The sequence below is a fragment of the Cuculus canorus genome, chromosome 1 (genome assembly GCF_017976375.1).
Source record: "Cuculus canorus isolate bCucCan1 chromosome 1, bCucCan1.pri, whole genome shotgun sequence".
Lineage (NCBI taxonomy): Eukaryota > Metazoa > Chordata > Aves > Cuculiformes > Cuculidae > Cuculus > Cuculus canorus.
The window spans coordinates 3,048,310-3,076,021 of record NC_071401.1 but is presented as its reverse complement, the minus strand read 5'-3'; the positions used below and the strand labels follow the sequence as shown (position 1 = coordinate 3,076,021).

The 27,712-nt window shown below is 41.2% G+C and overlaps 1 protein-coding gene across 1 annotated transcript in view; it reads right to left on the bottom strand.

Moving 5' to 3' along the window:
• Window positions 1-27,712, bottom strand: part of YAP1 (Yes1 associated transcriptional regulator) — a 96,238-nt gene that overhangs the window by 67,120 nt on the left and 1,406 nt on the right. Inside the window, 1 exon segment of the mRNA XM_054081458.1 lies at window positions 23,740-23,987. Coding sequence (XP_053937433.1) covers window positions 23,740-23,987 — 248 coding nt within the window.

Sequence of the window (27,712 nt, the reverse complement as noted above, 5' to 3'; positions counted from 1 at the left end):
ATTTTGGAAAGAAGTCCTTCCAATTGCCAGAGTCTAATGATATTTTGACAAGACTGTAATTATGCTTCTGTTACGAGAACAGATCTCTACGTCTTGCCAGGATAATACTGCTTTTAATTAATGCTTTTGTTGTGAAGTGTACCCTCAGGCAGTAATAAGTTTTATAATAATTTCAGTATGGAGCACGTATCCCCCCACACCATTTAGTCAAAATTTCTCATCATTTGGACTCACACATAATGCCCAAGCCTTACTTCCCAGGATTCTTCAAAACATGGCAAGACACTGTTAAAACACGTCTTTATATGATTGTTTTCTTCTGCTTCCTTCAAGAAGAAAAGAACATTACATGCCTATCAAACTGGCACAGCCACAAAAGAACCAAATTTACTTTCAAACATCAGTCCTAGTTTCATTTTCAGGAATGGGCATTTTTTTCTTCAAGCAGTTGCTAAATGCTTTTAGTGTATTATCTTTTAAATAGAGTTATAACCACTGACAAAGTGCCGTATCTTCTATTACATTTACTGATCACTAACCCTGGGTAAAAACCCAAACCAAATAAAAGCAAAAAGAAACAACAACATCAAAAAAAACCCAAACAAAACAAGTGCAGCTTTTATTCTTATAATCTACTGCATAAGTCATCTCTCAAATTTGAAAAGTCTCACTGAAGGAAGTTACGAACCAGAGCTTCAGCAAACAAACAGGCAATTACTAAAGCCGCAGAAATCTAGACACTTATTTATCCAAAGCCCAAGACAAGAACAGCACTGTGTGAGAAATGTTATGAAATCCCTGTCAAGAAAACTAGGCCACTGCCTCCCTCTACCACAAAGAGCTGTAAAGTAACTAAGCCATGTTGGGTTTAAACGTAATTAATCAATTAAACATGACTGTCTAAATTAACTCCACAAGAAGGTGGCAAGTTTCAAACCAATTCTTAGATGCAAATTAAAATTGCCTTTACAACGCGTTTAGATAGATTGCACTGACTTCGAAAAGTAAAGTCAATATGCAAGCTGCTGCCTTTGCAGATTGCAGGAACCCAGTTTTATCTGCCACATGTTCCCTGACAATATTCAAGAAAATAAATTAAAATTTCAAATCTCACTTTGATTTGAGTATTCAAGTTTTCTTTTCTTACTTTCATTTTCTTTAAATTAAAGTAGTATCTAAATTTTACTAGACTTGCTTCTCCAAAGTGTTTAATCACTGAAAGCAATAATAAGTTTATACCTTCAACAATGATAACGTTATTAAATGTTATTTCCATTTATATAAGACCTTAGAGCAGCCTTCCAGTACCTGAAGGGTACTGCAAGAAAGCTGAGAAGGGACTTTTCACAAGGGCGTGGGAGTGATAGGATGATGGGGAATGGCTTCAAATTGGAAGGGGGAAGATTTAGCTTAGACATTAGGAAGAAATTATATTTTGAGGGTGGTGAGACACTGGCACAGGTCGCCCAGGGAAGCTGTGGCTGCCCCATCCCTGGAGGTGTTGAAGGCCTGGTTGGATGTGACCTTGAACAGCAATAAATACTGATGGACTTAATCAGAAACGTCAAAGCCAAACAAAAAAAAAGCATTAAGCACAGATTTTCCTTATGAAAAGTGGCTGAATTGCCACAATCCCTAGGAATCTGCTGGTTGCCTCTGAACAGCACACTACAAGCACTGATTAAAGAAATCATTCTTTTTACCCTTCCACTCTTCTTTAAAGAGAGGCCTGACTACATTACGCAGCTCCCAATGTTTCTTGCAATGAAGCCAAACGTAACCTTGGAATGAAAAGGGATTCATCAAACAGAAGAAAACTGAATAGAGTTCAAATACTCATTGATCTTAATACTATTAATATCAAATTATTCATTAAAAAAGGAAGTGTTTAATCTCCAAAAACCTATAAATTGGCTTCAATTAACATACAATCAAAAAAGCATGTACCTTTATACAGAGCAGCATTAAAAAAGAAAATTAAAATAATTATTTTTACTGTCTCTCTCTCTGCCGTTATTACTAGGTTAACAGCATATCTAGTGCTACTAGAATGAAAATATAGGTCACAACCTAGAGTATAAAAAAATCAAACAACTCACAACCAAGATTTCTTCCCTCTCTTCATTATTTTTGTCACACTGGCTAAAGAGCATAACTTTGCTCTGTAAAGGCTATTAAAAACACAATAAAACTTCAAAATAAAAAATTTCCAGTATCAGAACTACAACATTCAGGCACACCTGGTAATTTCTACTTTGAGAGAACAAAAATTTCATGCTCTACAAAGTCCTTGACTGGATTTCCACAAAATATCTAACACTGCTACACCTTTTCATTCCAAGAATGAGCCCATCACTGAAATTCTATATTGAACGATGACAATTCTAAGGGCTTTTATTTCTTCGAACATGCCTAAGTGTTACAATTCTTATTTCTGATTGGAATAAAATCACATACAATTTCATTGTCACACCAGAAGGGGTATCATCCAGAGGAAACAGGACGAGCTGGAGAAGTGGGCCCCTGTGAACCTCATGAGGTTCAACAAGGACAAGTGCAAGGCCCTACACCTGGGTCGGGACAACCTCCAGTTTTGATACAGGATGGTGGATAACGTGATTGAGAGCAGCCCTGCAGAGAAGGACTTGGGGGTGTTGACTGATGAGAAGCTCGACATGACCCAGCAATGTGCACATGCAGCCCGGAAAGCCAACTGTGTCCTGGGTTGCATCTAAAGAAGCATGGCCAGCAGGGCAAGGGAAGAGATTCTCTCTCACTACTCTGGCTCTCATGAGACTCCACCTGGACTCCTGTGTCCAGTTACGCAATCCTCAATATAAGAAGGATATGGAACTGTTGGACGAGGTCCAGAGGAGACCACGAAGATGATCAGAGGGCTGGAGCACCTCTACTAGGACGACAGGCTGAGTGAGTTAGGGTTGTTGTTCAGCACGGAGAAGAGACGGCTTCAGGGAGACCTTAAAGAAGCTTCCTGTACTTAAAGAGGGCCTCCAAGAAAGCTGGAGAGGGGCTTTATACAAGGGCATGGAGTGACAGAACGAGAGGAATGGCTTTAAATTGAAGTGGGAAGGTTTAGATTAGATATTCAGAAGAAATTCTTGATGCTGAGGGTGGTGAGACACTGACACAGGTTGCCCAGGGAAGCTGTGGCTGCCCCATCCCTGGAGGTGTTCAAGGCCAGGTTGGATGGGGCCTTGGACAGCCTGATCTAGTGGGAGGTGTCCCTGCCCATAGCAGGGTGCTTGTAAATAGATGATCTTTAAGATCCTTTCCAACCCAAACCATTCTATGATTGTATACACATGGGCAAATAAAAGGTTCACAGATGAGTTGAATACATCTTTCTGTAATGAACATATACACTAAAACTATTTGCTCTATCATCATATAGTAGGAAAGTTAATTAAAGCATTCGAAGTCTAATTTTACACAGCACAGCAGTTAAACCAAGCTGGTCAACTAGAAGAACAAGTCATATCAAAAAGAAGCTGTGCGTAGCAAGAAATAACTTCATTTTTTATTCTGGTGCTTGACATGAACCACAGTAACTATTTGCATAAGATACAGGGAAAAAGAGATTTAAAAAGCACTGAACTTCTGAAAGTTCATAAAATATTACAGTTTCTTCACACTTGTAAATGTTTAGTAGACTATCTGAAGATAGACAATGGTATGGGCTTGCTTCTTTGTTAGTATCAGTTCCTCCACGAATAAACCATGACATATTCTTTTACTAGCAGACCTGCACCTACATGTTTCTTGTTCTCATTTCCCCACATCAATTGCTGTCAGTCAGACGCTCAGTATTCTTCATCATCCTGCTTTGCCTATGGCAAACAGAACAGCCACCTGTATTTCCTGAGCTAAAAACACAGCACAAAACAAGCCTATCCCTTCTCTTAGGCTAACTTGACTACAGGGAATAAAGTAGAGTGCTAGTTTTGTCCCTGAAAAGCATGGTACACTGGAGTATATAAGCATGCAATTAGCATTGCAAACTGTCATTGCTATGTGAAACTAAAGTTAAATTATTACCTGTTTTATTGCTTTTGTGGAACAACTTTGCTTCAATACAAGGAAGAAATGAAGAAATGTCAACTCTGCATTATTTTTCAGTTCCTTTCTCTTTCAGTGCCCCTATGAGACCTCCTCCATAGAATTACTGAATGGTTTGGGTTGGAAGGGACCTTAAAGACCATCCAGTTCCGACCCTCCTGACATGGGCAGGGACACCTCCCACCAGACCAGGCCACTCAAGGCCCCATCCAACACCTCCAGGGATGGGGCAGCCACAACTTTCCTGGGCAATCTGTGCCTTCCAATTTAATGCCATTCCCCCTGGTCCTGTCACTACATGGCCAAGTAAAAAGTCCCTTCCCAGCTTTCTTCTCTGACCCTTCAAGTACTGGAAGGTCACTCTAAGGTCTCCTTGCAGGCTTCTCTTCTCCAGGCTGAACAAGTCCAACTATCTCAGCCTGTCCTCATCACAGAGATGCTCCAGCCCCTGGATCATCTTTGTGGCCTCCTCTGGACCTGTTCCAACAGTTCATATCCTTCTTATATTGGGGATTCCAGGACCGGACACAGGACTCCAGTTGGGTCTCATGAGAGCAGAGTGGAGGGAGCAAAGCCTCTCCCTCACCCTGCTGGCCACATATCTTTTGATGAAGCCCACACAATACATGCTGTACAAATATTTATGTTGCTCTACGTGTCAACTTTGCTGTAGCAAGAACTTTAAGAAGTTGCAAGCACCATCAGACAAAGAGCCTCCCTCCCCGAAAAAAAAAACCAACCCAGAACTGCGGTGTGGATACAGTGAAGAACAAAAATACGTGATTACCCTTTTCCTAATAAAAGCTTGCACTTTTCATGACTTATTCTACTGATGTAGATCACCAGAACATGGGAAATTTTTGCTTGCACAGGGGTACTTACAAAACTTTTGAGGACAGAAAAGTGCTCTTTCTGATTTTACCTGGACCAGTAACAGCCACAGTGACAACTGCTTAACTAGTACACTAGCTTCAGTGCTAAACATTCCACTTAAAAATAGATCAACTCAGAATATATATCAATACCTCACTTCAGATCTAAACCAGTCTCTCTGAAAGCATCTGTTTTTTTCTTCCCGCCATTCTATTTTAGCATGCTTCAATCAAATTATTACTACAAATGGTTTTGTGGGAATGTTAAAAGTCACTCATAGGTGAGTCAGTAGCTACGTACATTTTACTTGTGACTTTTGAAAACCAAGGGTACAAAATTCACACTGCTAATAAACTAAAATTAATATTCTGATATGTCATTAAAAGTCATCTACACTAAGACGTTGATATTGTGCAGACTTCAAACCCTGTTTAAGGCTTGAACAGACTGAAACACCACTGAGCACTTCTAGGCTTAAGAATTACACACTTAACTGCAGAGACATAAACCCAAGCTGCTTCCTCCCAGTACACTTCTCTACACCCCACAACTTCAGGTCTTCCAGTTCAGACGCAGGTTTTTCACTCTGATAAAATTACAAGGAGAAAAAAGGATTTTATACAAAGGCAATAACATTTGGTTTCAAAATGGCTTTATTACCATGTTAGCCATGACAGTAAAATGCATCACACTGGTTATGAACGAGCTGCTGTGGTTTGAGCTCAATTAGAGTCAGTTTTCTAACTTCAGCTCAGTCTCATCTAATTAACTTCATCTTCGGAAAGTTGACTGCATGTTTTTCAGACAGGGTTCCTCTATAGATGTGATAACATGGGACATTGGTAATCCGAAAGGCCATTGCTTGTACTTATTCCTACAGTAACCAAGGCCATCACTGAGCCGGTAGAGCCGTAAGACAAAAGAGGTGAAAAAGGTCCCATTTGCAAGGAGAGGTAGACAGGACGGTGACCCCATATTGACCAGCAAAGTATTCCATCCAATATCTATCATACTCGGGATAAAACTGAGAGATCACAAAGGTCTTGGTCTCTTCTTTGTTGGCAAATGTCCAGTGAGGACCTCATCCGACTGTTTGCCCCTGATCCCAGACCCATGCATTCCTGAATCCTGTTCCTGAACCCAGCTCCCTCCTAGCCTGGACCCTTTTCCCTCGTGTCTGCACTACAGCATTTCTGGTGACGTAGAGTCACTGAGGGGTGCAATTTCATATATCTGTACATATTTTATTTTCTTCCTATTATTATTACTACTATTATTGTTGTTATTATTATTATTATTATTTAGGTAAAGCAGTAGTTTTCAGTTCCAACCTGCAAGTCTCTTCATCTCATTTCCCTTTCCCCAGGGCTGGAGGAAGAGAAGGGAATTGAGAGCCACACTGCCCAGTTTTAGCTGCCAAAACTAGCCAGGCTGGGGCTAAACTGTGACATAAACTCAACCCAAAGTCCAAGATAGGTTGTCAGTTCGGTTTTTTTTCAACTTAAAACACAAAATAATGAAACCAAAACACAAACCCAATGAAAACAAAACAAAAAAACCCCAAAACACAAAAACCAACTCCAAGAAAACCAACCACAAAACCACCACACACACACCTTGCTGACTTTAGTTCACACATCAAATTTCTAACTGCAGCAAGATGAGATTACATATATTTGTTAGAACTCTTTAAAACCAAACTCAGATCTTGAATTAACAGCAACAGAACTGCATGCCGGGCCACAGCCAAGTATTTCACTTATTCAAGTATTATACTTACCACAGAATTATAGAACGGTTTGGGTTGGAAAGGGACCTTAAAGATCATCCAGTTCCAACCCCCCTGCCATGGACACAGACACGGACACCTCCCACCAGACCAGGCTGCTCAAGGTCCCATCCAATCTGGCCTTCAACACTTCCAGGGAGGGGGCAGCTACAATTTCCCTGGGCAACCTGTGCCAGTGTCTCAACACCCTCATTCTGAAGAACTTCTTCCTAGTGTCTAATCTAAATCTTCCCCTCCCAATTTAAAGCCATTCCCTCCTGTCCCATCACTACAGGCCCCTGGAAAAAAAAACCCTCTCCAGCTTTCTTGCAGGCCCCTTTAGGTACTGGAAGGCCACTAGAAGGTCTCCTTGGAGCCTTCCCGTCCCCAGGCTGAACATCCTGAACTCTCTCAGCCTGTCCTCAGAGCAGAGCTGCTCCAGCCCTTGGATCATTCCCATGCCCTCCTCTGGACCCGTTCCAACAGTTCCATATCCTTCTTCCATCAAAGATTCCAGAACTGGACACAGCACTCCAGGTGAGGTCCTACAAGAGCAGAGTAGAGGGGCAGAATTCACCCCCTTTCACCTGCTGGCCACACTTCTTTCAATACGGCCCAGGATATGGTTGGCCTTCTGGGCTGCAAGCGCACACTGGCAGCTCATGCTTCTCATCGACCAGCACCCACAAGTCCTTCTCTGCAGGGCTGCTCTCAATCACATCATCCCCCATCCTGTACTGAAACTGTGGATTGTCCCAACCCAGGTGTAAGGCCTCATTGTTGAACCTCATGAGTTTCATACAGGGCCACTTCTCCAGCTTGTCCAGGTCCCTCTGTATGACATCTTGTCATTCCAGTGTGGCAACTGCACCACTCAGCTTGGTGTCATCATATACATCATTCATATACATCAACCAGGCATTCCAGCATGGCCAGTTCCTGTATGAATTACTAAACACACACACCAAACTGAAAACACACAAAACTGTAGAGCACAGCATAGTCACTTGGACAAATTATTTAACATAAGATGGGATATCACCACACCTGACTATCTTATAGATCAAGCAAGTTTGTCAGTTGCTGTGGTTTTCAGTTTTTTTTTTTTTCATTCCATAGAAAATCCTACCTAAGGCATGTATTTTTAATTTTTTTTTGTCTAGCAGAGAAACTACAGCCTACGTAAAAAAGTCATTAGGTGTCAGCTGCCCATCAGGAACTACACGAGATGTTTTGCTCTGCTGCAGAGAACCATTTTTCTAAATGCACATATTAATAAGAGGAAGAGAGGTTGTGGGATCTCCATCCTTGGAGGTTTTCCAGACGTGGCGGAACAGTCACTTCTGACCTGATTTAGTTTTGGCAACATTTGTGCTTTCAGCAAAAGGCTGGCTGGATGACCAATCCTCACTAAATACTAGGTTGTCTAGATAATAATAAAGACACTAATGTCTGCCTTTGTGAACTTTGGAAAAAAAAAAAAAGTCTAGCTCACCTGATAAATTCATGGATTTTATAATCTTCCAGTGAACTTAAGATTCTAAAAATCATGAACCTCCTACGCAGAATTTCTCAGTCTTTTCTGCTGGTAGAAGAAAGCATTCATCCAAACCATTCCAGTTTCTTTTTAGACTCGGACAATTGTCCCTTATTTGATTATTTACCAATAGCCACATTCAAAACAACATTATCACAATATCACAAATATCAATATCGCAAAATCAGTTACAGTTGGTTGAAACCTTAAACTCACAAATTTGGAGAGCCAATACTTTCCTTTTGGTTACTGAACTGTTGTGATATGTAGACATACTGCACGACAGAAAAATATGGTGTGAACATCTGTTACTGAGCTACCAGCAACTAAGGCATGGTATTGACAGAATCAAGTTTGTAACTAGCCTCAAAATTAGAATATGACATGACAGTTTCAAACAAAGGCTGAGATCGATATGCGCTGGAACTGAGTATATGAAGAAACACAACCTCCTTTCCAAATAGAATGGTTTGGGTTGGAAGGGACCTTAAAGAACATCCAGTTCCAACCCCCCCGATATGGGCAGGGACACTTCCCACCAGACCAGGCTGCTCAAGTTCCCATCCAACCTGGTCTTCAACACCTCCAGGGATGGGGCAGCCACAACTTCCCTGGGCAACCTGTGCCAGTGCCTCGCCACCCTCAGTGTGAACAATTTCTTCCTAATGGCTAATCTAAATCTTCCCCCTTCCAATTTAAAGTCATTCCCCCTAGTCCTATCACTCCATGCCCCTGTGAAAAGTCCCTCCCCAGCTTATTTGTAGCCTCCTTCAAGTACTAGAAAGCTACTCTAAGGTCTCCCTGGAGCCTTCTCTCCTCCAGGCTGAACAACCTCAACTCTCTCAGCCTGTCTTCAGAGCAGAAGTAACACCTTGGCATTGCTTACTTCTCTAAATTCAATTAAAAACCTACACACATTCATAGTATCAGGCACAAGATATTTTCTTCTAGAAATGAATCTCACTTGGATTTTTTAATGGCATACACAAGCATCATTTCATCACGGCAGTTTGTGATGAAACAGACATAAGCCAGAAGCAAATGACAACCTTTCCCTTTTGAGGGGAATGCACCACGTAAAGTATTTGTATCCCAAAGTTCATACAGAAGACTCAGCTTCTGGAGACATAACAATCACAGTAGGCATAAAGCTCCAGAAACATTAGAAGATATGATTAGGAACAGCAACTTGTTTTTTTTTTCAAAATCAAGGCAGCCCTGCAGAGAAGGACTTTGGGGTGCTGACAGATCTATGGAGTAAACTGATATACAAAGGATGCGTATCTATCGACATATGGGAGGTGGGGCTGGAATATCTTAATCAACAGTGAGTATGGAAGTGAATGGTTCTTATTCTGAGCTCTCATAACTTCATATCACAAGTGCAAGTAAGGGCAATACAGATCAAATATATTTACCTGTAGAAATGGGACAGGAGTGAGGTATTTCAAATACTTATGAAGTTAAAGCATCATGCACTATCAAAATTGTAAGTTTGCTTATATCACTCATATAAAGAATTTTGCAAAGCTATAGGCATATTATGTGCAGATCCTGGCCAGGCAAGAAGCATTTGGCACCAGAATCTCCTGCATTTCAAATAAATTCCATACAAATGAACTTCTTCTGAGTGCACAAGACAAGCTCAACGGCTTCGTGTGAACACAAAGATTTCTTCCCATAAATTTATTTACATAAAATTAATCCATTACAAAACCCAGCAATTTTTACCTTATTGCAACTCCCTCAACTCTTTCTAAGTCAGCTGTTACCTTGTCTTAGACAGCACTTAAAATTCTCCCCCTTCAGTTTCACGGAGCATCTGAGGCCATTTTAAAAGGGCAAAACTTGGCACAGACCAGGGTCTACACTCTTACTCCAACAGGATTGCAGAGCGGAGGAATCAAAGTTCACATGCGATCTCAAAGTTGCTCACCATCACAGCAAAAACACAATTTAAATTGTAGCCCTGGGCAAAAGCCACACAAATAGTTGCAGCAGAAGAGGGGGAAAAAAAAAAAAAAAAAAAAAAAAAAAAAAAAGCTTCCCTCTTGCTTCTCTCCTCCCTATTCCAACACAACCTTAAAAGCAAGTCGGACAATGGGTACTACAACTATGAAACTGAATTAAGACTCATTTTTCCTGGAGACAATACCATGTACAACTCACATTTAATTCATTAAGAAAACAATGAACTGTCCAAGTTCCTCAACAAATCTCTATAATACAACGCTGATCGTGTCATGACCCATCAAACAGTCTAACAAAAAAATGGGCACAAACTTGATTTCCAAGCTGTGTTTTAAAAGAACATAATGAAGACTTCCTTTGACCTTGTTGTTGGGGATGTGAAAGAGTTAATTCTTAACTGTATATGCTAAGCTCTGTTTCACATTTCTTCAAAGAATCACAGAACGACCCGAGTTGGAAGGGACCCACAAGGATCCTCAAGTTAAACTCCTATCCCTGTATAGGACAACTCCAACATTCACACCAGGTATCCCAGGGCATTGTTCAAATGCTTCTTGAATATTGTCAGGCTTGGTGCCATGACTGCTTCCCTGGGGAGCTGTTCCAGTGCTCCACCACCCTCTGAGTGAAGAACCTTTTCCTAATATCCAACCTAAACCTCCCCTGGCACATCTTCCTGCCATTCCTTTGGGTCCTATCATTGGTTACCAGAGAGAAGAGCTCAGTACCTGCTCTTCCTCCTTCCCTTGTGAGGAAGCAGTAAACTGCAATGAGGTCCCCTGAGTCTCCTCTTCTCCAGACTGAAGAGACCAAGGGACTTTAGCCACTCCTCATACTACTTCCCCTCTAAAATCTTCACACTTTGTGGCCCTTCTCTGGACACTCTCAGTAGCTTGATATTTTTATACTGTGGTGCCCAAAACTGCACACAATGCTCAAGATGGGACCACACCAGAGTAGAGTACAGCGAGACAACCACCTCCCTCGACCAGCTGGCAACACTGTACTTGATGCACTCCAAGACACAGTTGGCTCTCTTGGCTGCCAGGGCACACTCTCAGCTCATGGTCAACTTGCCATGGACCAGAACCCCCAGATCCCTTTCTGCAGGGCTGCTCTCCAGCCTTTCACTCTGCAGTCTGTTTGCATATCCAAGGCTGCTGTGTCCCATGTGCAAAACCTGACACTTGCCCTTGTTAAACTTACATATGCCCAGCCAGTGACTAAATTATCAGGCTATTGTGAAATAACCAGTAGATTTTTTCAAGTTATTAGTCATTATGGTTAAAAAAATTAATAACTAAAACAGAAGCCTACAATCATCGAGATTATAACACTTCTCCTAATACTAAAAATCTGAAAGTTCCTAACCTCTATTAATTAGTAATTATTTGGTTCCAATATCTTAAGCCTGCTTCGAGATAGTTTCAGAGTAAGATTCACATAAAAAGTGAAAACCTGACAGACCAGTTATGAAACGGAACAACTCCAGACCAAATGATAAACTCCTTGGCTAGAAGGGTTGAAGTGACATACACAGATGGAAACTAAACGTGCACGTGGTTAGGGACAGAAGGTAAGAAAGTGAAACACGGCCCTACACCAATAAGAACATATGTATAATCATGTCGACAGCAGAGTAACAGAAAGCTCTGAAAAATCTATTCATATATGAACCAGATCGCAAGCAGTGTTAGCTTAGGCTCACGCAAACAAAGCCCTATAACCATGGAACGTGCTATAAACGGTTTTCACTGAAGGCTGAAAGTACTTAAAACGTTTTGCTGTTAAAAGAATATAATTCATCCCAACCCAAAGACCAGCACAGAAGTCAATGGGCGTGCAAATTCCTATCAGAGCACAGCATTACTTTTTTTGGTTTCCTACAAACATGTTTTCTGTATGTATAAAAAAAATGGCCTATGAAGTCGGGCAGAAAATATCCTTCCAAGTCCTTTCACCTTTTCTTTGCAAGAGCCATTTGTACATCAGATCGCACCTTTTTCAGTGTCTCTCATTTCATATCACAGAATTTCTTCCCAATGTCTAATCTAAATCTTCCCTCTACCAATTTAAAGCCATTCCCCCTCACCCTATCACTCCAGGTCCTTGCAAAAAGTCCCTCCCCAGCTTTCCTGGAGGCCCCTTCAGGTACTGGAAGGCTACTATAAGGTCTACCAACAGCCTTTTCTTCAGGCTAAACAAGCCCAACTCTCTCAGCCTGTCCTCATAGCAGAGGCGCTCCAACCCTCAGAACATCTTCATGACCCTCCTCCAGACCCATTCCAACAGTTCCACATCCTCCTTCTGCTGAGGATTCCAGAACTGGACACAATACTCCAGGTGGGGTCTCATGAGAGAGGAGTAGAGGTGGAGAATCGCCTTCCTCAACCTGCTGGCCACACTTCTTTTGATGCGGCCCAGGACACGGTTGACCTTCTGGGCTGTGAGTGCATGTTACTGGCTCACATTGAGCTTCTCATCAATCAGTACCCCCAAGTCCTTCTCTGCAGGGCTACCCTCAATCCCATTGTTCCTCAGCCTTGAAAACTGTATTGAAACTGTGGACTGCCCCAATCGAGGTGTAGGACCTTGTACTTGGCCTTGTTGAACCTCATGAGGCCCACACAAGCCCACTTCTCCAGGTCCCTCTGGATTACACCCCATCCTTCTGGTGTAACAAGTGCACCACTCAGCTTGGTGTCATCTCCAAACCTGCTGAGGGTGCACTCCATCTCACTGTCTATATCATCAATGAAAACATCAAGTAGCCTTAAGTCATACAAAGACGATTACGCTGACAATGACATAGATTTTTAAATTAAAAATAACCATCACCACTGAATTATGTGTGCATTGGATATTTAGGTCTACCAACTATATGAACCATATCATCAACATAGTCAGCAAACATCAAAAGAAATTTCTTTTTTACTCTTTTTCTCACCATATAAATGTTGGGATGAAAGTAATTGCACAGGCCTTGCCCACTACAGTTTTCAAACAAGAATAACAAATTAGAAAACAAAAAGTTAAGAAGCAAGATCGTATAAGAAAACATACCCGTGAGTGAGGTACATTTCTTTATCCAAAGAATTCCATTTTGCCTATACAACCTATACTCATTTTCTTTCAGATAATGTTTTATTACATCATAAATGTCTAATTTTACAACATAGCCAAAAAGGCAAAAAGTTTACTTAACGTTTCAGTTACAACAAGCAATTAGAAAAGGAAAGGCATCCTTAAAGCAGCAACACTACTTAAATAAACTTATGTAGAGCAGACAGATTTCCAATGAAGCTCTCCATAAATCAGGACCCATTAGAGATAAACTAGTGTCAGTAAATAAACTTCACTTGACTTTTCTATAAAACAGATCAGCAGAAAAAAAACTGGTGACACTTCAAGGTAATAATGAATAACTAAACTTAACCGCTAACACTGATCTAAGTTACCAAGTAAGAGACTCAACAAAAAAGACCTGGTCTTTCACTATGACGCAGCAAAGTCTCAGTAATGAAATTAAAGCAAAGTCCAAAACTGTTTCCAAGAGAGCTTTGTTTCTGTAGCAGCTGGTGTGACTGACAGGCATTGCACTGGGAAAAGATTTGCTTTACAAGGCAGCTTTATATTATTAGCTTGACTTAACCAGCAATTTAGCAAACCTACCAATGCTTGCCTAAAACACAGCCTGAAGTAACTTAGTGAAAAGCCAAATAAAACACCAGCATAGTGAATCCAAAAAAACATACTCCAAGAAGTATTCTGGTTCAGGAGGCTGTGAAACAGTGATACAGCCTAGTTGGGCCTTTCAGAAAACTCCTCTTCACCAAATAAAACTGTAATTTTATTTACCAAAAAAAGCTATTAAGTACCATTTTCCTAATAAAGCCACATTTCCCACTTGCTACAGATACCTACTTCATTTCCCGCCATAGCCTTGCATTAAAAGGAGGGTTAGGCAAGGGGTTTGTGAGAGGATGTCCTGCCATTACACAGAATCACAGAATGGTTTGGGTTGGAAGAGACCTTAAAGATCAACCAGTTCCAATGGTTGATCCATCCCTGCCATCTTGCCCCTTTCCAATTTAAAGCCATTCCACCCCACCCTATCACTCCATACCCTTGTAAAAATTCCCTCCCCAGCTTTCTTGGAGGCTCCCTTCAGGTACTGGAAGGTTGCTCTAAAGTCTCCCCAGAGCGTTCTCTTCTCTGGGGACAATTAGATGCCATCCTGACCATATCCTGGGGGCAACTGTCAGAGGACTGCTACTCACAGAAAACTCCTGAACATTTCCAAGTGGAAATTTCTCAGGTGCTGTCTATGATGGGGTGACCAGCGGACACAGGAAAAGCAATGGATGTCAGTCATCTGGACTTCTGTAAAGCCTTTGACATGGTCCTCTACAACATCCTTCTCTTTAAATTGCAGAGATATGGATTTCATGGGTGGACTGTTCAATGGATAAGGAATTGTTTGGATGGTTGCATTCAGAGAGTAGTCGTCAACACCTCAATGTCCAGATGGAGATCTGTGACAAGTGGTGTCCCTTAGAAGTCCATGCAGTACAGACTATATCCTTTCATCAGTGATGTCGACAGTGAGATCAAGGGTACCCTCAGCAAATTTGCAGATGACACGAAGCTGCGTGGTGCAGCTGTCACGCCAGAAGCATGATATCTTCCAGAGGTACGTGGACAAGCTGCAGAAGTGGGGCTGTGTGAACCTCATGAGGTTCAACAAGGCCAAGTGAAAGGATTTACAGCCGGGTCAGGGCAATCTGCAGTTCCAGTACAGTATGGGGGTTAACATGATTGAGAGCAGCCCAGAAGAGAAGGACTTGAGGTGTTAATTCATGAAGCTCAACATAAGCCAGCAATTCGTGCTCGCAGTCTAGAAGGCCAACCGTATCCTGGGCTGCATCAAAACAAGTGTGGTCAGCAGGGCAAGGGAGGGGATTGTCCCTTACTACTCTGCTCTCGAGAGACCCCACCTGGAGTATTGTGTCCACTTCTGGAATCCTCAGTTATGGAAATGTTGGAATGGGTCCAGAAGAGGGTCACGAAGGTGACCTAAGGGCTGGAGCACCTCTGCTAGGAAGACAGACTGAGAGTTTGGGGTGTTCAGCCTGGAGAAGTGAAGGCTGTGGGGAGACCCCATAGCAGTTTTCCAGCACCTGAAGGGAGCTTCCAAGAAAGCTGGGAGGCTTTCACAAGCTTTTCACAAGGGCATGGAGTGATAGGATGAAGGGAAATGGCTCTAAATTGGAAGTGGGAAGATTTAGATTAGCCATTAGGAACAAATTATTCACGCCGAGGGTGGTGAGACCCTGGCACAGGTTGCCCACGGAAGTTGTGACTGCTCCATCCCTGGAGGTGTTCAAAGCCAGGTTGGATGGGGCCTTGGGCAGCCTGGTCTGGTGGGAGGTGTCCAGGCCCACAGCAGGGAGGTTGGAACTGGATGATTTCTAAGGTCCTTTCCAGCCCAAACCATTCTATGATTCTCCAAAATTTAATTAGAATTTAAAAATGAAAAAAAGTCATTTAAGTATTAGGGATTACATAATCATAAGCAGCTTTTTTTGAGGAAAGAAAAGAAACTGAAAAAAAAAAAAAGCAAAACCCCACACCTTAAAAGAGGGGATTGCCTTTACACAAACAGCGAAAGCAGAGAGGTGAACTGTACAAACAACAAATGCAAAGATGTTGGAATTCATAAAAACACACAGATACAAAATTAAGAGAACCAAGTAGCTATCAGTTTCAAAAGGTTAAACTAAATCAAATTACATCATCTGAACTTGTTCCCAGCTATGAAGATAAACATATGCAGTGGTCTGGCCACATATAAAAAGAAGAGAAACATCTCTAGTTTTGGCTGACAGCTCTCTCTGGCTGTTTACCTAATTTTTTATTTTGTGCCTTGGTTGGCTGTGGGGGAAGGCATCCAGTTCTAATCCAGATTCTGACAGAAACTGCTTGGAGTTAGTATCAGACTAGTTTTAACAGTTAAGCCTGTATCTCAGCCCTAAGTAACACATTATGCTCTCCTAGGTGTCATCCAGTAACTGTTTATGTCTAATACATTAAAGTGTTTATTTGGGAGAAAACTAGGAACTCTGCTTTAATTTTACCTGTGACCCAATTTAGGTCCTGCAGTTAAATATTTCAGCATTCCCAGTCCTAATAAGTTACTTGCTCTGAAAGCATACTGTAAAAATGAATAAACTGAGTGAAAATTCCACTCCGTTTGCTCTGAGTCAGCTCTCACACAGCTATTGTGCCATGACTGCAGAGGGAAACGAAGCAAACTATAAATTGAGATTTTATACTTGGAATTTTAAAGCTACTGATTTGTTTTTCATGTCCAGCAGAGGAAAGACACTAAGAGGTGAATCTGGTGAAAGTAGGTATGATTTTACCCACGTATGCCACTGACCAGTTCGACTGCATTTCACCATTACAAGTATGTTTTGCAACAACTGGTGGAGCAGCAGCTCTCTAACTTTCAAATTTACATCCTCTTTCTATTTTACTGCTTTCTATCAAGTGGGAATTTCCACGATGTGACTGATGGGTTACAGATTACCCTATGCTACAAACCAGATGACTACTAAAAAAACCACAAGTGTAATTCTTTGCTTTCTTTGCTGTACACAAGAAGAAAGGCGAAAGGATAGCACAGTCCAGAACACACTCATCTTGATTTATATCAACTTCTTGTTTGTGTCTAGAAGAGGTTAAGACCTGAGAAAACAGAAGTGGTTCCATAGCCACCCAATTGCTCCCCCGGCTTTTAACCAAACACAACCTGACAAAACGTTTCATGAGCAAAGTTTCAGAAAAAAAATCTTTCTAAACATGAAATTCTGATTAAACCTGTATCAGAAGCACCTTATTTATTACTGATCAGAAAGACTAAGAATTCGCATTACAAAAGACTAGTGAATAAAGATCTTACATTCACAATTATAGCTTTCAACATAATATAAAGTTTTCAGACCACAGGAAGATAAAACTGATCACAAATTTGATTCAGGAGATAAGAAAGTATTGCTATAAAACAGCATTAGGCATTTAACACATATAAACCAAAATTACACCAGTGTTCTCAACAGCTAAATCAGAAGAAATTCTGACCAATTACATAATGGAAGTCGAAAGGTTTATGTATTTGTTACCTGAAACAATCGCATTCTTCCTCCCTAATGAATACTGCATCAATACAACCTTATTTTTCCAAGTATGCCATTGCTCTCTCTCTCCACTGCATGCATACTCAGCTCCTGTTTAGATTTGTAAGAATTATAGCCACATTATGTTTTCTACAGCTGGCGCATCCTCCCCGACAGCATTAGAAGCTCTCAGTAGAGGTTTAATCCAGACCTTTTTAGAGTTTATGGAAAGATTTCAGCAGGCACTCTATAAAGCACAAAGACTGGTTTTGAGAGATATACGTTAAGACAAAACCTGTGGAAGGAAGGAAGGTACAAATCAACAGCCAATTTAAATTAAATAAATAAATAAATAAAAATCCTCAGGAATAATTTAATTATTAAATTACAACTGTCACAGATCCTGTATTTTTCTTCAGTTCTGTTTTCTTCTGAACATAATAAATGCCAATATGCTAATAAATAAAAGGAAAATACTACAGTGAAAACCACAGAGTATGTTTTTTGTTTACCTGAACTCAAATCTATTAATGCTCTTGGAATAGTCTTCTAGAATTACCTTGTAGGACAGGGAACTGAATGCATGGATATCATCATTTGCAACTTTTCTTAAGCAAAACAAAACAAAATACAAGAAAAGCATCATGTGCCATTGCTTCCACTGATGCCCACCCACTAAGTTGGCTGCAAGTTCTCTGAATTCAGAGGGCTGAAGATGTACTCCTCCTCACAGTGCTAAAACAAACAAGGCAGGGTTGGTCTTATTCCTCCTCTGCCCTTTTAAAGATACAGAAATCTTTAGAACAACTCCATATTCCAAACAGTTTGTATCATGATTCACAGGATTCAGAAAAGATGCACACTCAGTAGCACTATGACTGTCTTTCAAGACAAAACATCTCAAGTTGCCAAAAACATACCACAGTGTGTTTTACTTTAAAAGCCTTTAAATTAACAGTTTTTTTTACCTCCAGTTATGTTCTAAAACCAACAATGCCCGTTTTCACCTACACAAATCTGACATTTTTTCTGTCAAATCATTGATCTTACAAATATTTTCATAAATATTCAGAACTCCTTAACATAAAAATTCAAATTAATGTGACATATTAAACAGAAAATTTTGTGAACAAAAACCTTCGACTGCTTTTTAGTATAAAAAGCATAAAAAGCGACAAACCCATCAAAAGCAGTGGGTGCACTTTTTGTTCCCAACAACAAAAGCTCTTTTAATGGCAAACTAGCCTGAACTACAGAACCATAAATACAGAATAATAAAACTGTTTAGGTTGGAAGGGACCATAAGGATTGTCCAGTTCCAACTCCCCTGCCATGGGCAGACACCTCCCACCAGACCACGCTGCTGAAGGCCCAATCCAAGCTGGCCTTGAACACCTCCAGGGAGGGGGCAACCACAGCTTCCCTGGGCAACCTGTGCCAGTGCCTCACCACCCTCATCATGAAGAATTTCTTCCTAATGCCTAAACTAAATCTTCTCCCTTCCTACTTAAGATTACTTTGGCAAGGAGGGGAGGAGAAGAGGAGGAAGGAAGCATGTGATACTGGTGTAGTAGGTGGTTCCAGTCAGGGCCAAAAAGGGGGCACAACAGAAAATTAATAGCATCGCTTGGTATTTTTCATGTGTGACATGAGGGGGAAAAAAAGGCACAGCAACAAACCTCCCCATTACCTTAAAACAATTCATTTTTTTAACATCCAAAGCCATATCTCTGTATAGGGCACATGTGTAACAGCAATCTACTCTTAAGGTTTCTGCCAGATGGGTAAACACCTCAAACACACCCACAGATACTAATGAAAACCACCTTGGCCTCCTTCAGGAAGTCATTCAACACTTCACAGAAAAAAATAGGAAGTTGTTGATAAACTGCTTGCAAGAACTACTTCCTGTGGGAAAAATAATTACAAGACTTGTTTGCTGGACAATCAGATAACTTTTCCTCACACTACAAAATGAGAAGAGGCATCACACAAGCTTTGTAAAATTTAAAAGCACAATGCTAAATTACAACGATATGAGAGGAATTCTAAACTTGAGCAAAACTTATTTTTCCCTCCTGCAAGTTGTTGTCCTGCCCCTCCCAGGCTGTATTATCTTCTGCCTAGAGAGTGATCTCCTTTCTCCATAGTTCACTGAAATGTCAACCAGCAGCTGGCTGACAGGAAGCGGTTAAAAAGCAACGCAGTTGACATCGCCACACAAACCAAGCAATGCATGTTTAAGAATGGGCTCCAGCTTACTGCACAGCAATGCTGAGATGACTCAGACGTGACCACCTACTAACCAGGCGAGTCTTAACTAATGACTTCTATTTAAGTAGCAGTTTCAGTAGAAAACAGAATTAGTTTAACTAGTTGTGCAGCAAGCGTGCTTAACTCACTGGCCAAAATCATCTGTATTTACACTAACGGAAGATTAGTCCTGCTATTAGTAGGACTCCTCAAGAATCCTACTCATAACAGTGAGATGAACACTAATGACTGATAGGACGAGGGGAAATGGCTTTAAATTGGAAGGGAGAAGATTTAGATTAGACATTAGGAAGAAATTGTTCACAATAAGGGTGCAGTTTGAGACATTGGCACAGGTTCCCAAAGAAATTGTGGCTGCCCCATCCCTGGAGGTGTTCAACCTGCCAGGTTGGATGGGACCTTGAGCATCCTGATCTGGTGGGAGGTGTCCCTGCCCATGGCAGGTCGGGTGGAACTGGATGACCTTTAAGGTCCCTTCCAACGCAAACTATTCTATGAGTTCTGGCAAATCATATGTTGGGCATTCATACACAAAAGGGTCTATTTTCTAGATGAGAGATTGATTTACAAGAGTAGCTCTGCTACAAACCCTACACTACCACTGTTGCCCTTTGTTTATATGTATGGATATCTGTATGGTGTGTGTATATAAAAAATCTGGCCAAATAACTCTGTGCATGTATCTACATATACGAAGGAGAATTTTCTTTTCCATGCATGCTACTTTTATTTCTTTGCACAAACTACTATAATTGCAGTGCATGACCCATTGATGAGTGGAAGTGATCCTAAGTATGGCACTCAATTTTACATTACTCTGCTTGCACTGTAGTATATTATAAGTATATTATATAACCATAAGGCATACTGACATCTGGAAAAAATCTATTACTGTTACCCATTCTGCAAAGGTATTTCTAGAGCCTGATTATCAGACTGTTCATGGAATGGCTACAGAACAGAGCAAATGGAAACAAAATGCAGCGTAGCCAACCCAACAAAAGGATGAATACTTGGAAGAGACACCAAAAATCTGCATATAGAATCATACAATAGTTTGGGTTGGAAGGGACCTTAAAGATCATCCACTTCCAACCCCCCTGCGATGGACAGGGACACCTCTCACCACACCAGGCTGCCCAAGGCCCCGTGCAACCCGGCCTTGAACACTTCCAGGGAGGGGGCAGCCACAACTTCCGTGAAAAGCCTCTGCCAGTGTCCCACCGCCCTCAGCATCAAGAATTTCCTCCTTATGTCTAGTCTAAATCTTCCCATCTGCTATTTAAAGCCGCTACAGGCCCTTGTAAAAAGTCCCTCTCCAGATTTCTTGTAGCCCTCTTCACATACTGGAAGGCCACTATAAGGTCTCCCCCACAGCCTTCTCTTCTCCAGGCTGAACAACCTCAACTCTCTCGGACTTTCCTCATGCCAGAGATGCTCCAGTCCCCTGATCATCTTCATGGCCCTCCTCTGGACCCATTCCAACAGTTTCATATCCTCCTTATGCTTGAGATTCCAGAACTGGAAAGTGGGGTCTCATGAGAGAGCAGGGGGGAGAACAGCCTCCCTCAACCTCATGGCCATGCTAGAATACATAGTAGAAGCAATCTCACCAAATGTGTTTAGTATCAGCAATCTCAGAACTCATGCTTCCAGCAGAAGTTTAAGGTATAGCTAGACAAGATATAAGTTTTAATACGTTTGTAGATATGATCTAAAAATTACCATTCAATACTGAAAAAAGCTTCTGAAATAGAAACTTGCTACTTAGAAATAATTTTTACATTTTCTTGGATTTGCTAAACATACAAAACAAACACTTTACTGGTACTAAAAATGTTCTTTACAAGTGTTCATGAACTCCAACGAAGCTGGTGGATCTCACCTGTAGTTTTAAACAACCTTTTAGGAACGATAAATGTTCTTCCAAGTGTGAACAGAGCCTTCACAACTGTCCTCATTAGACTCTCCCATACCACAGTATCACCCAAGGAAAGCCAAAAGAAAACAGCCCATTAAGCTGTTTAAAATCTCCCAAGGTCAGCATGTGACCCAGCAGGGAGAGGTTCAAAAAGTACAGCCTTTATTTTTCTTCCTAACAACCTGGTTTGTTTCCACTCCTTTCCCCTTCAAGACACATCCTTCACAGCTAGCAGCTCTTTCAATCATTTACTTTGGATGTCTAGTTGAGAACAAACGATCTTGCTCATGCAGATGAGTTTGCCAGACTTGTGTGTACTTTCCAGTCTCAGGCTCTTTATTGTTCTTGCTGAAACCTGACCCTTTGAAATGGATACCAGGACAGCAAGAAAGGACAAAAAAAACTAGCAGAAAAAAAGGAAAAGATTTTTTTGTGGCAATAATGAAACTGCAGAAAAACTTTCCAAGAACACATCTTTCACTCTGATTTCACCTGAATAAGCATAGTTTTAAAAATCAATTATAAGATCGTGAAGACATTTTGCATCTCAAACTGTTCTAGTTTCTGCAAAATTGACAGTGTTATCAAAAACACACACTTAGGCATTCAAGCTTAAAAATCAAATATCTATTTTTCATGCTTCATAAGCTGCTCTGGAAGAGCTCTCCCAAGCACAGTCAAAACAAAGTTTGCTTTTCATTTCAAAACGGAGTCTGTGCTTTCCTCAAGGTCCAACGAGCTACGGCTTTCAAATGGCATAAGCTTACACAGTTCAAAACCGATTCCATTTGTGCCCACTGAAGAGATCACGTTCCCAAATACTCTGATTTCTTCAATTTCTCCAAAGAAAATACCACATCTCCAAGATCTATAGCTAGTGCTCATTTTCACATTCCTAATACAGAATGATTCTTTTCAAAAAGTAACCTGCACGCTCAAAAAATGTCAGACAACTGCTGTAACCTCTTTTTGGTTAAAAAAGCAGTGCTAACTTCTCTGTATGGAAACACCATCACTATAGGAACAAGAAAGAGTTTTAAGTAGTTCTGCAAGTTCCATTTTTCCTGCAGACAATGTAAATTTGTTTTTGAAGCTACAAATTCAACTACTTCAATTAAATGCACATATTAATGATAATGTATTCGCAATAAAGGTAGGGATAAAAACGTTCCTCTTGGCTGAAACAAGTTTTACATAAATAAGAAGCTGTGCTGCCCCTCTCCTCTCACAGCCCTAAAAATGACATACAATGGGTTATTTAGAGATTTGCAGTTAAACAAAATGTTCAAAATATAGTCAAAATATTTGAGGGCCTTGGTGGGCACACATTCAGAAAGAAGGACAAGCTCCTGCTGTTTTAGAAAACTACAGAGCATAAAAGAAATTGCTCCCTGATGGATTAGGTGTCAGATGGCTGGCATGTGTAACCTCTCTCCAGTTATAGAAGAGGTGATACTAATTTCACTGTGTGAAAAAGCTACAGCTGGAGGAACAAGAAACAATGTTAGAAGTTCTGCAATTTCCCTTTCACTGTTGGAAATGTAGAAGAGTTAAGAGTTATTGACCCAAACGCTGCCATTCAAACACATATGTTAATTTCCTCATAAGCAGAGAGGAGGCAAAAATGTTGATTGCATACTTCCACAATTGTCCTTCTTCACAAAATAGTAAGCCCTGATATATTCTCACTACAATTGTTTCTGAAGTTACTACGTATTTTTACATCTGTATCATAAAAATGCAGTAAAATGTATTTCAACCTGCATGAGAACTCTGGCAAAATGCGGCAAATCTAGAAGTCACATTGTTTAAAAATCACTATGCACATTTCATAGATTTTCAGTATACAATCTAATGGATAACACTCGTCAGCCAAGATGGAGATAGGATAAATATTCAGAGTACCATACAGTTTTAAGAAACAGCAGAGTTGATACAGGAGAAATACTGACGTGGTAGGCTTTCCTACTTAAAATCAGGAGCACATTCTTAAAGATATGCATTTCAAGCACAACAAAATTTACTAGAATTCAAAGACTGTAAAAACCAAACCAAAATACACACCAAAGAAAAGCTCAAAACAAAACAAAAAAACACTCTACAAAAAACGCCACATAAACGGCTCACAAGTTTTACTTACTTAAGAAAGTATCTCTGTCCAGATGGTGTCTTAGCCATCTCCCAACCTGGTGGCAAAGGTACATCATCAGGGATCTCAAATGAAGACTGGCGGAGATGTTGAGAAGATGGAGCTCCAGGTCCAGTCACTACTCCAGAGGGTGTAAGCGTCCCTGGAGAAACAGCTCCCAGCTGCAGTGATGCTGGAGAGGAATGAGCTCGGACATGCTGAGGGGTCAGGGCTCCTGCTGTCCCTGCATCAGTGCTGGCCTGTCAGGAGTGAAATTATTCCCATTAAGATTCTTATGTTTCAGCAGAAATGCAGCTGTCAGAAGACATTTCACTTTAAATGAATCTTTCAGAAGAAATTCAGAAGTGCGAGAGTTCTGCCTATTTTCCAGTTGTTGCTGTTCAAGAGGGCCTCCAAGTAGGTTGGTTACTTTAGCATCACAAAAGCCCTTGTGCAAGTCAAGAGACATTAACTATAAGTATGTGCTAAATGCCTTTAGTCTTATTTTCAAAACTAAAGTTATTATTCCTTGGTGTAGGGTTAAGGAAAAAAACCATGCCCCCAGTCAGCAGACCTCACACAGTAAATCGCATGGTTCATTGCTGGACTGCACCCACCCACCGCCATCATGCTTTCTGCAAGAGGACATAATTTCACACTCTCATTTAGAAATGGGGGCCTGGGGATGCAAGGACACCACACATACACCCCCCTGAGGGGGTTAAATGATTACACAAGGAGAAAAGCAACAAAGAAATGCCAACCAATAGCAGTGATTTCCAATTGAGGAAGACTCCAGAAGTCAACCAACAAAAAAACCCAAACCCTTTTACAAGGCCACACACAAGATTTCCTAAACCACACACAAACGCTCTTAAGCATATCAGGAACTCATGAAGAGTCTGCCTGTACTTTATCCAAAGCAAAGCTCCGACAAACTGTTGAACCAGTCAATCAAAAATGACTCACAAAACCATTCATCAGAGTCACAAGTACACGGAACTTCTTTGGCAGTAGTAAATATGTGTCCACCGTGAAACAGAAAAAGCAGCTCTGAAAACTGGATTGAAGCAATACTGACTTCTGGTTTATATATTTGTGGATTAATTGACTTTGTAGCTATACCAGAACATGGACACCTGTAATAAGATGCACATATCAGCCCCTGCCACACCTCTCTACACGAGGCATTGCACCACACATGAGGCCCCATTAATATTATTCCATGGAGACCGACAATTCTGTTTTACTACAGCTGTATGAAAGTACATGCAGCTTCATCTACTGAATTAGAAATAAATTATCTAAAATTTAGATTTAAACAAAATACTCAAGCTGTAAATCAACTGAATTTGAAGCATTTTCATTCTTGAGAAACAGGGAGAATTACAGAAACTTAAAGACCTTTTCTGTTAATCAGAATATTTTTTGTGGCGTAACTAAAGAAAAAAGAAAATGAAACAGTTTTATTTTAAAAGGCAGTCCACAATGAGGTGAACGATTCTCTGGCTTTAGCTGGATTTCAAGTTTATGTTTTATGAACCATTGACTGGCACAAGTAACAGTGATCCAACTAAATATGCATTACAGATGAAGAGTAACACACACAAACAAGATAAGGCTAAGTTTAAAAGTACAAGTTGTATGAATGTCACACACGTAAAGTTCATTTCACAACAGTTACTGTATTGAACAAGACACAGTACCAAGTGTTCGCTGAAGGCATACCAGCTCGCATTTGTGCACAACGGAACTGTGATAAAATTCGAACTCAGAAACACACAATAACCTTATTCCTCACTGGATTTCAGTACGTTGTTGAAGGTCTGCGAGTCAGAAGCAAACAAAACTACAGAAGCAACTCAGCCCCACCCCTTTCTATTTTCTTTTCAGTCTTGCAATATGAAGGCCAGGCTGATTTTTTGGAGTATTTGGAAAATGAATTAACTCCTAGGCTGAAGGAGTGTGTGCCAAGGTTCAGCCTGTAGTGAACTTCTGAAGCCAAGTTATAAATCCTTCAAAAGAGACGTTTAATAATGGAAATGTTGACAGACCCTTAACAACAAGAGTACCAGGCACCAGCGCAGAGCAAGTTTCACTCCTACTGACTACGCAGATACAGTGACAATAGCCAATAATAAAACCTATTTTATAGCTTCGCAACAAAGTTCATTACTTAATAAAACACACGAGTAGGCACAGCCTCCTTCCAAAAGTTGGGAACAGCAGCCTAAACATTAACTTTCAGTCGTAGTCACACCAATACTTGGGGCTTGGCACACAAGACACTCTGCTCAGAGACCAAAAGCTCAGCCCCCCACCCGCATCCCCCCCCCCCAGCCCCAAGGAATGGTCTCGCCAGCCCTGTGCCCTGTGTGAGCCCCGGGATGTCCCATTTCACTGCCGGGGGGAGGTGGGGGGGGGGGGGGCGGTAAACTCGAGTCGAGAATTCACTTCTGAGATGTGTGTGTGTGTGTGTGTGTGTGGTGGAGGGAGGGGGAGGAGGTGGTTAATCCTCCTCAACCCACCGCAGTGATGAAATGGTGGAAAAGCCACATCCATATTGTTGGATGGGAGGGAGGCTTCCCTTGAGCAGCCTGCTCTGGTGGGAGGTGTTGGAACTGGATGGGCTTAAGATCCCTTCCAACCCATTCTATGATTCTAAAACATTATAGACTTTTAATGCTCATTTTCTTGAGGACTGCATTCAATCAACTCTGAATTTTAGATTAAACAGTTTTGTTGAGCGCCCCTGTCCAGGGCAGGGGGGATGGAACTGGATGGGCTTTAAGGTCCTTCCAACCCATTCTATAATTCTATAACATTGTAGACTTTCAATGCTCATTTTCTTGTGGACTACAACTCTGAACTTTAGATTAAATAGTTTCATTGATGAAATAGTTTTTAGATTAAATAGTTTTGTCAAGCGTTATCACAGCTGCTAGGATGTGGGTAGAGATTAACTGAAAAACCAAAAGGAACAGAATTTGAATTCAAGGCAGACAAGAATAAATGTTATGCCTTCTTACTGGCATAACATCTTGGAATGACTACGTTTAATAATCACAACGAATTTGTTTGCAACAAGCAACAGAAGAGCACTCCTTACTGCAGACAAGACAAATAAATCAAAACCTGTCTGAAGCTGCCTGGGACAGACTGATGTAGAATCCATCGGAAACGGCAACGATATAATTTTACGTTGCAGGTAACAGCAGTGACAGTAATTCTATAACTGAATGATCTTTAAGGTCCCTTCTAACCCAAACCATTCCACGATTACACACACACAACATCCTCAACAGGCAGACAAGAGGACTGAGACCTCGCTGCAAGATCCACCCCAACCTCCAAAGCAAAGCAAGAGCCCAGAAGTTTGGGTGCTCAGGGGCACACAGGATACTACTCCCCTCTCCTTCAGCCTCAAGAAGAGAAGGCTCCAAGGAGACCTTAGAGTAGCCTCCCAGTACCTGAAGGGGGCTACAAGGAAGCTGGGGAGGGGCGTTTTGCAAGAGCATGGAGTGAAGGATGAGGGGAAATGGCTTTAAATTGGATTGGGGAAGATTTAGATTAGCCATTAGGAAAAAACTCTTGACACTGAGGGTAGTGAGGCAGTGGCACAAGTTGCCCAGGGAAGTCGTGGCTGCCCCATCCCTGGAGGTGTTCGAGGCCAGGTTGGATGGGGCCTTGGGCAGCCTGGTCTGGTGGGAGGTGTCCCTGCCCATGGCAGGGGGGTTGGAAGTGGATGATCTTTAACGTCCCTTCCAACTCAAACCATTCCGTTTCTACATTCATCAGCTGTCCTTTTTATCAAATGGGATTTTATACAGTTTCCATTTGGGGGTTATCAAATACAAAATACAGTGAGTGCTGAGGCCTTTAGAGAGAGCGATGCTGCGTCTGAGGAGTTTAGACGAGCTTTCAGTGCAGAAAAAGTAAACTTTCATTTCATAAGGAAACTTGAGGGTGGTTTTCCAGCAGGATA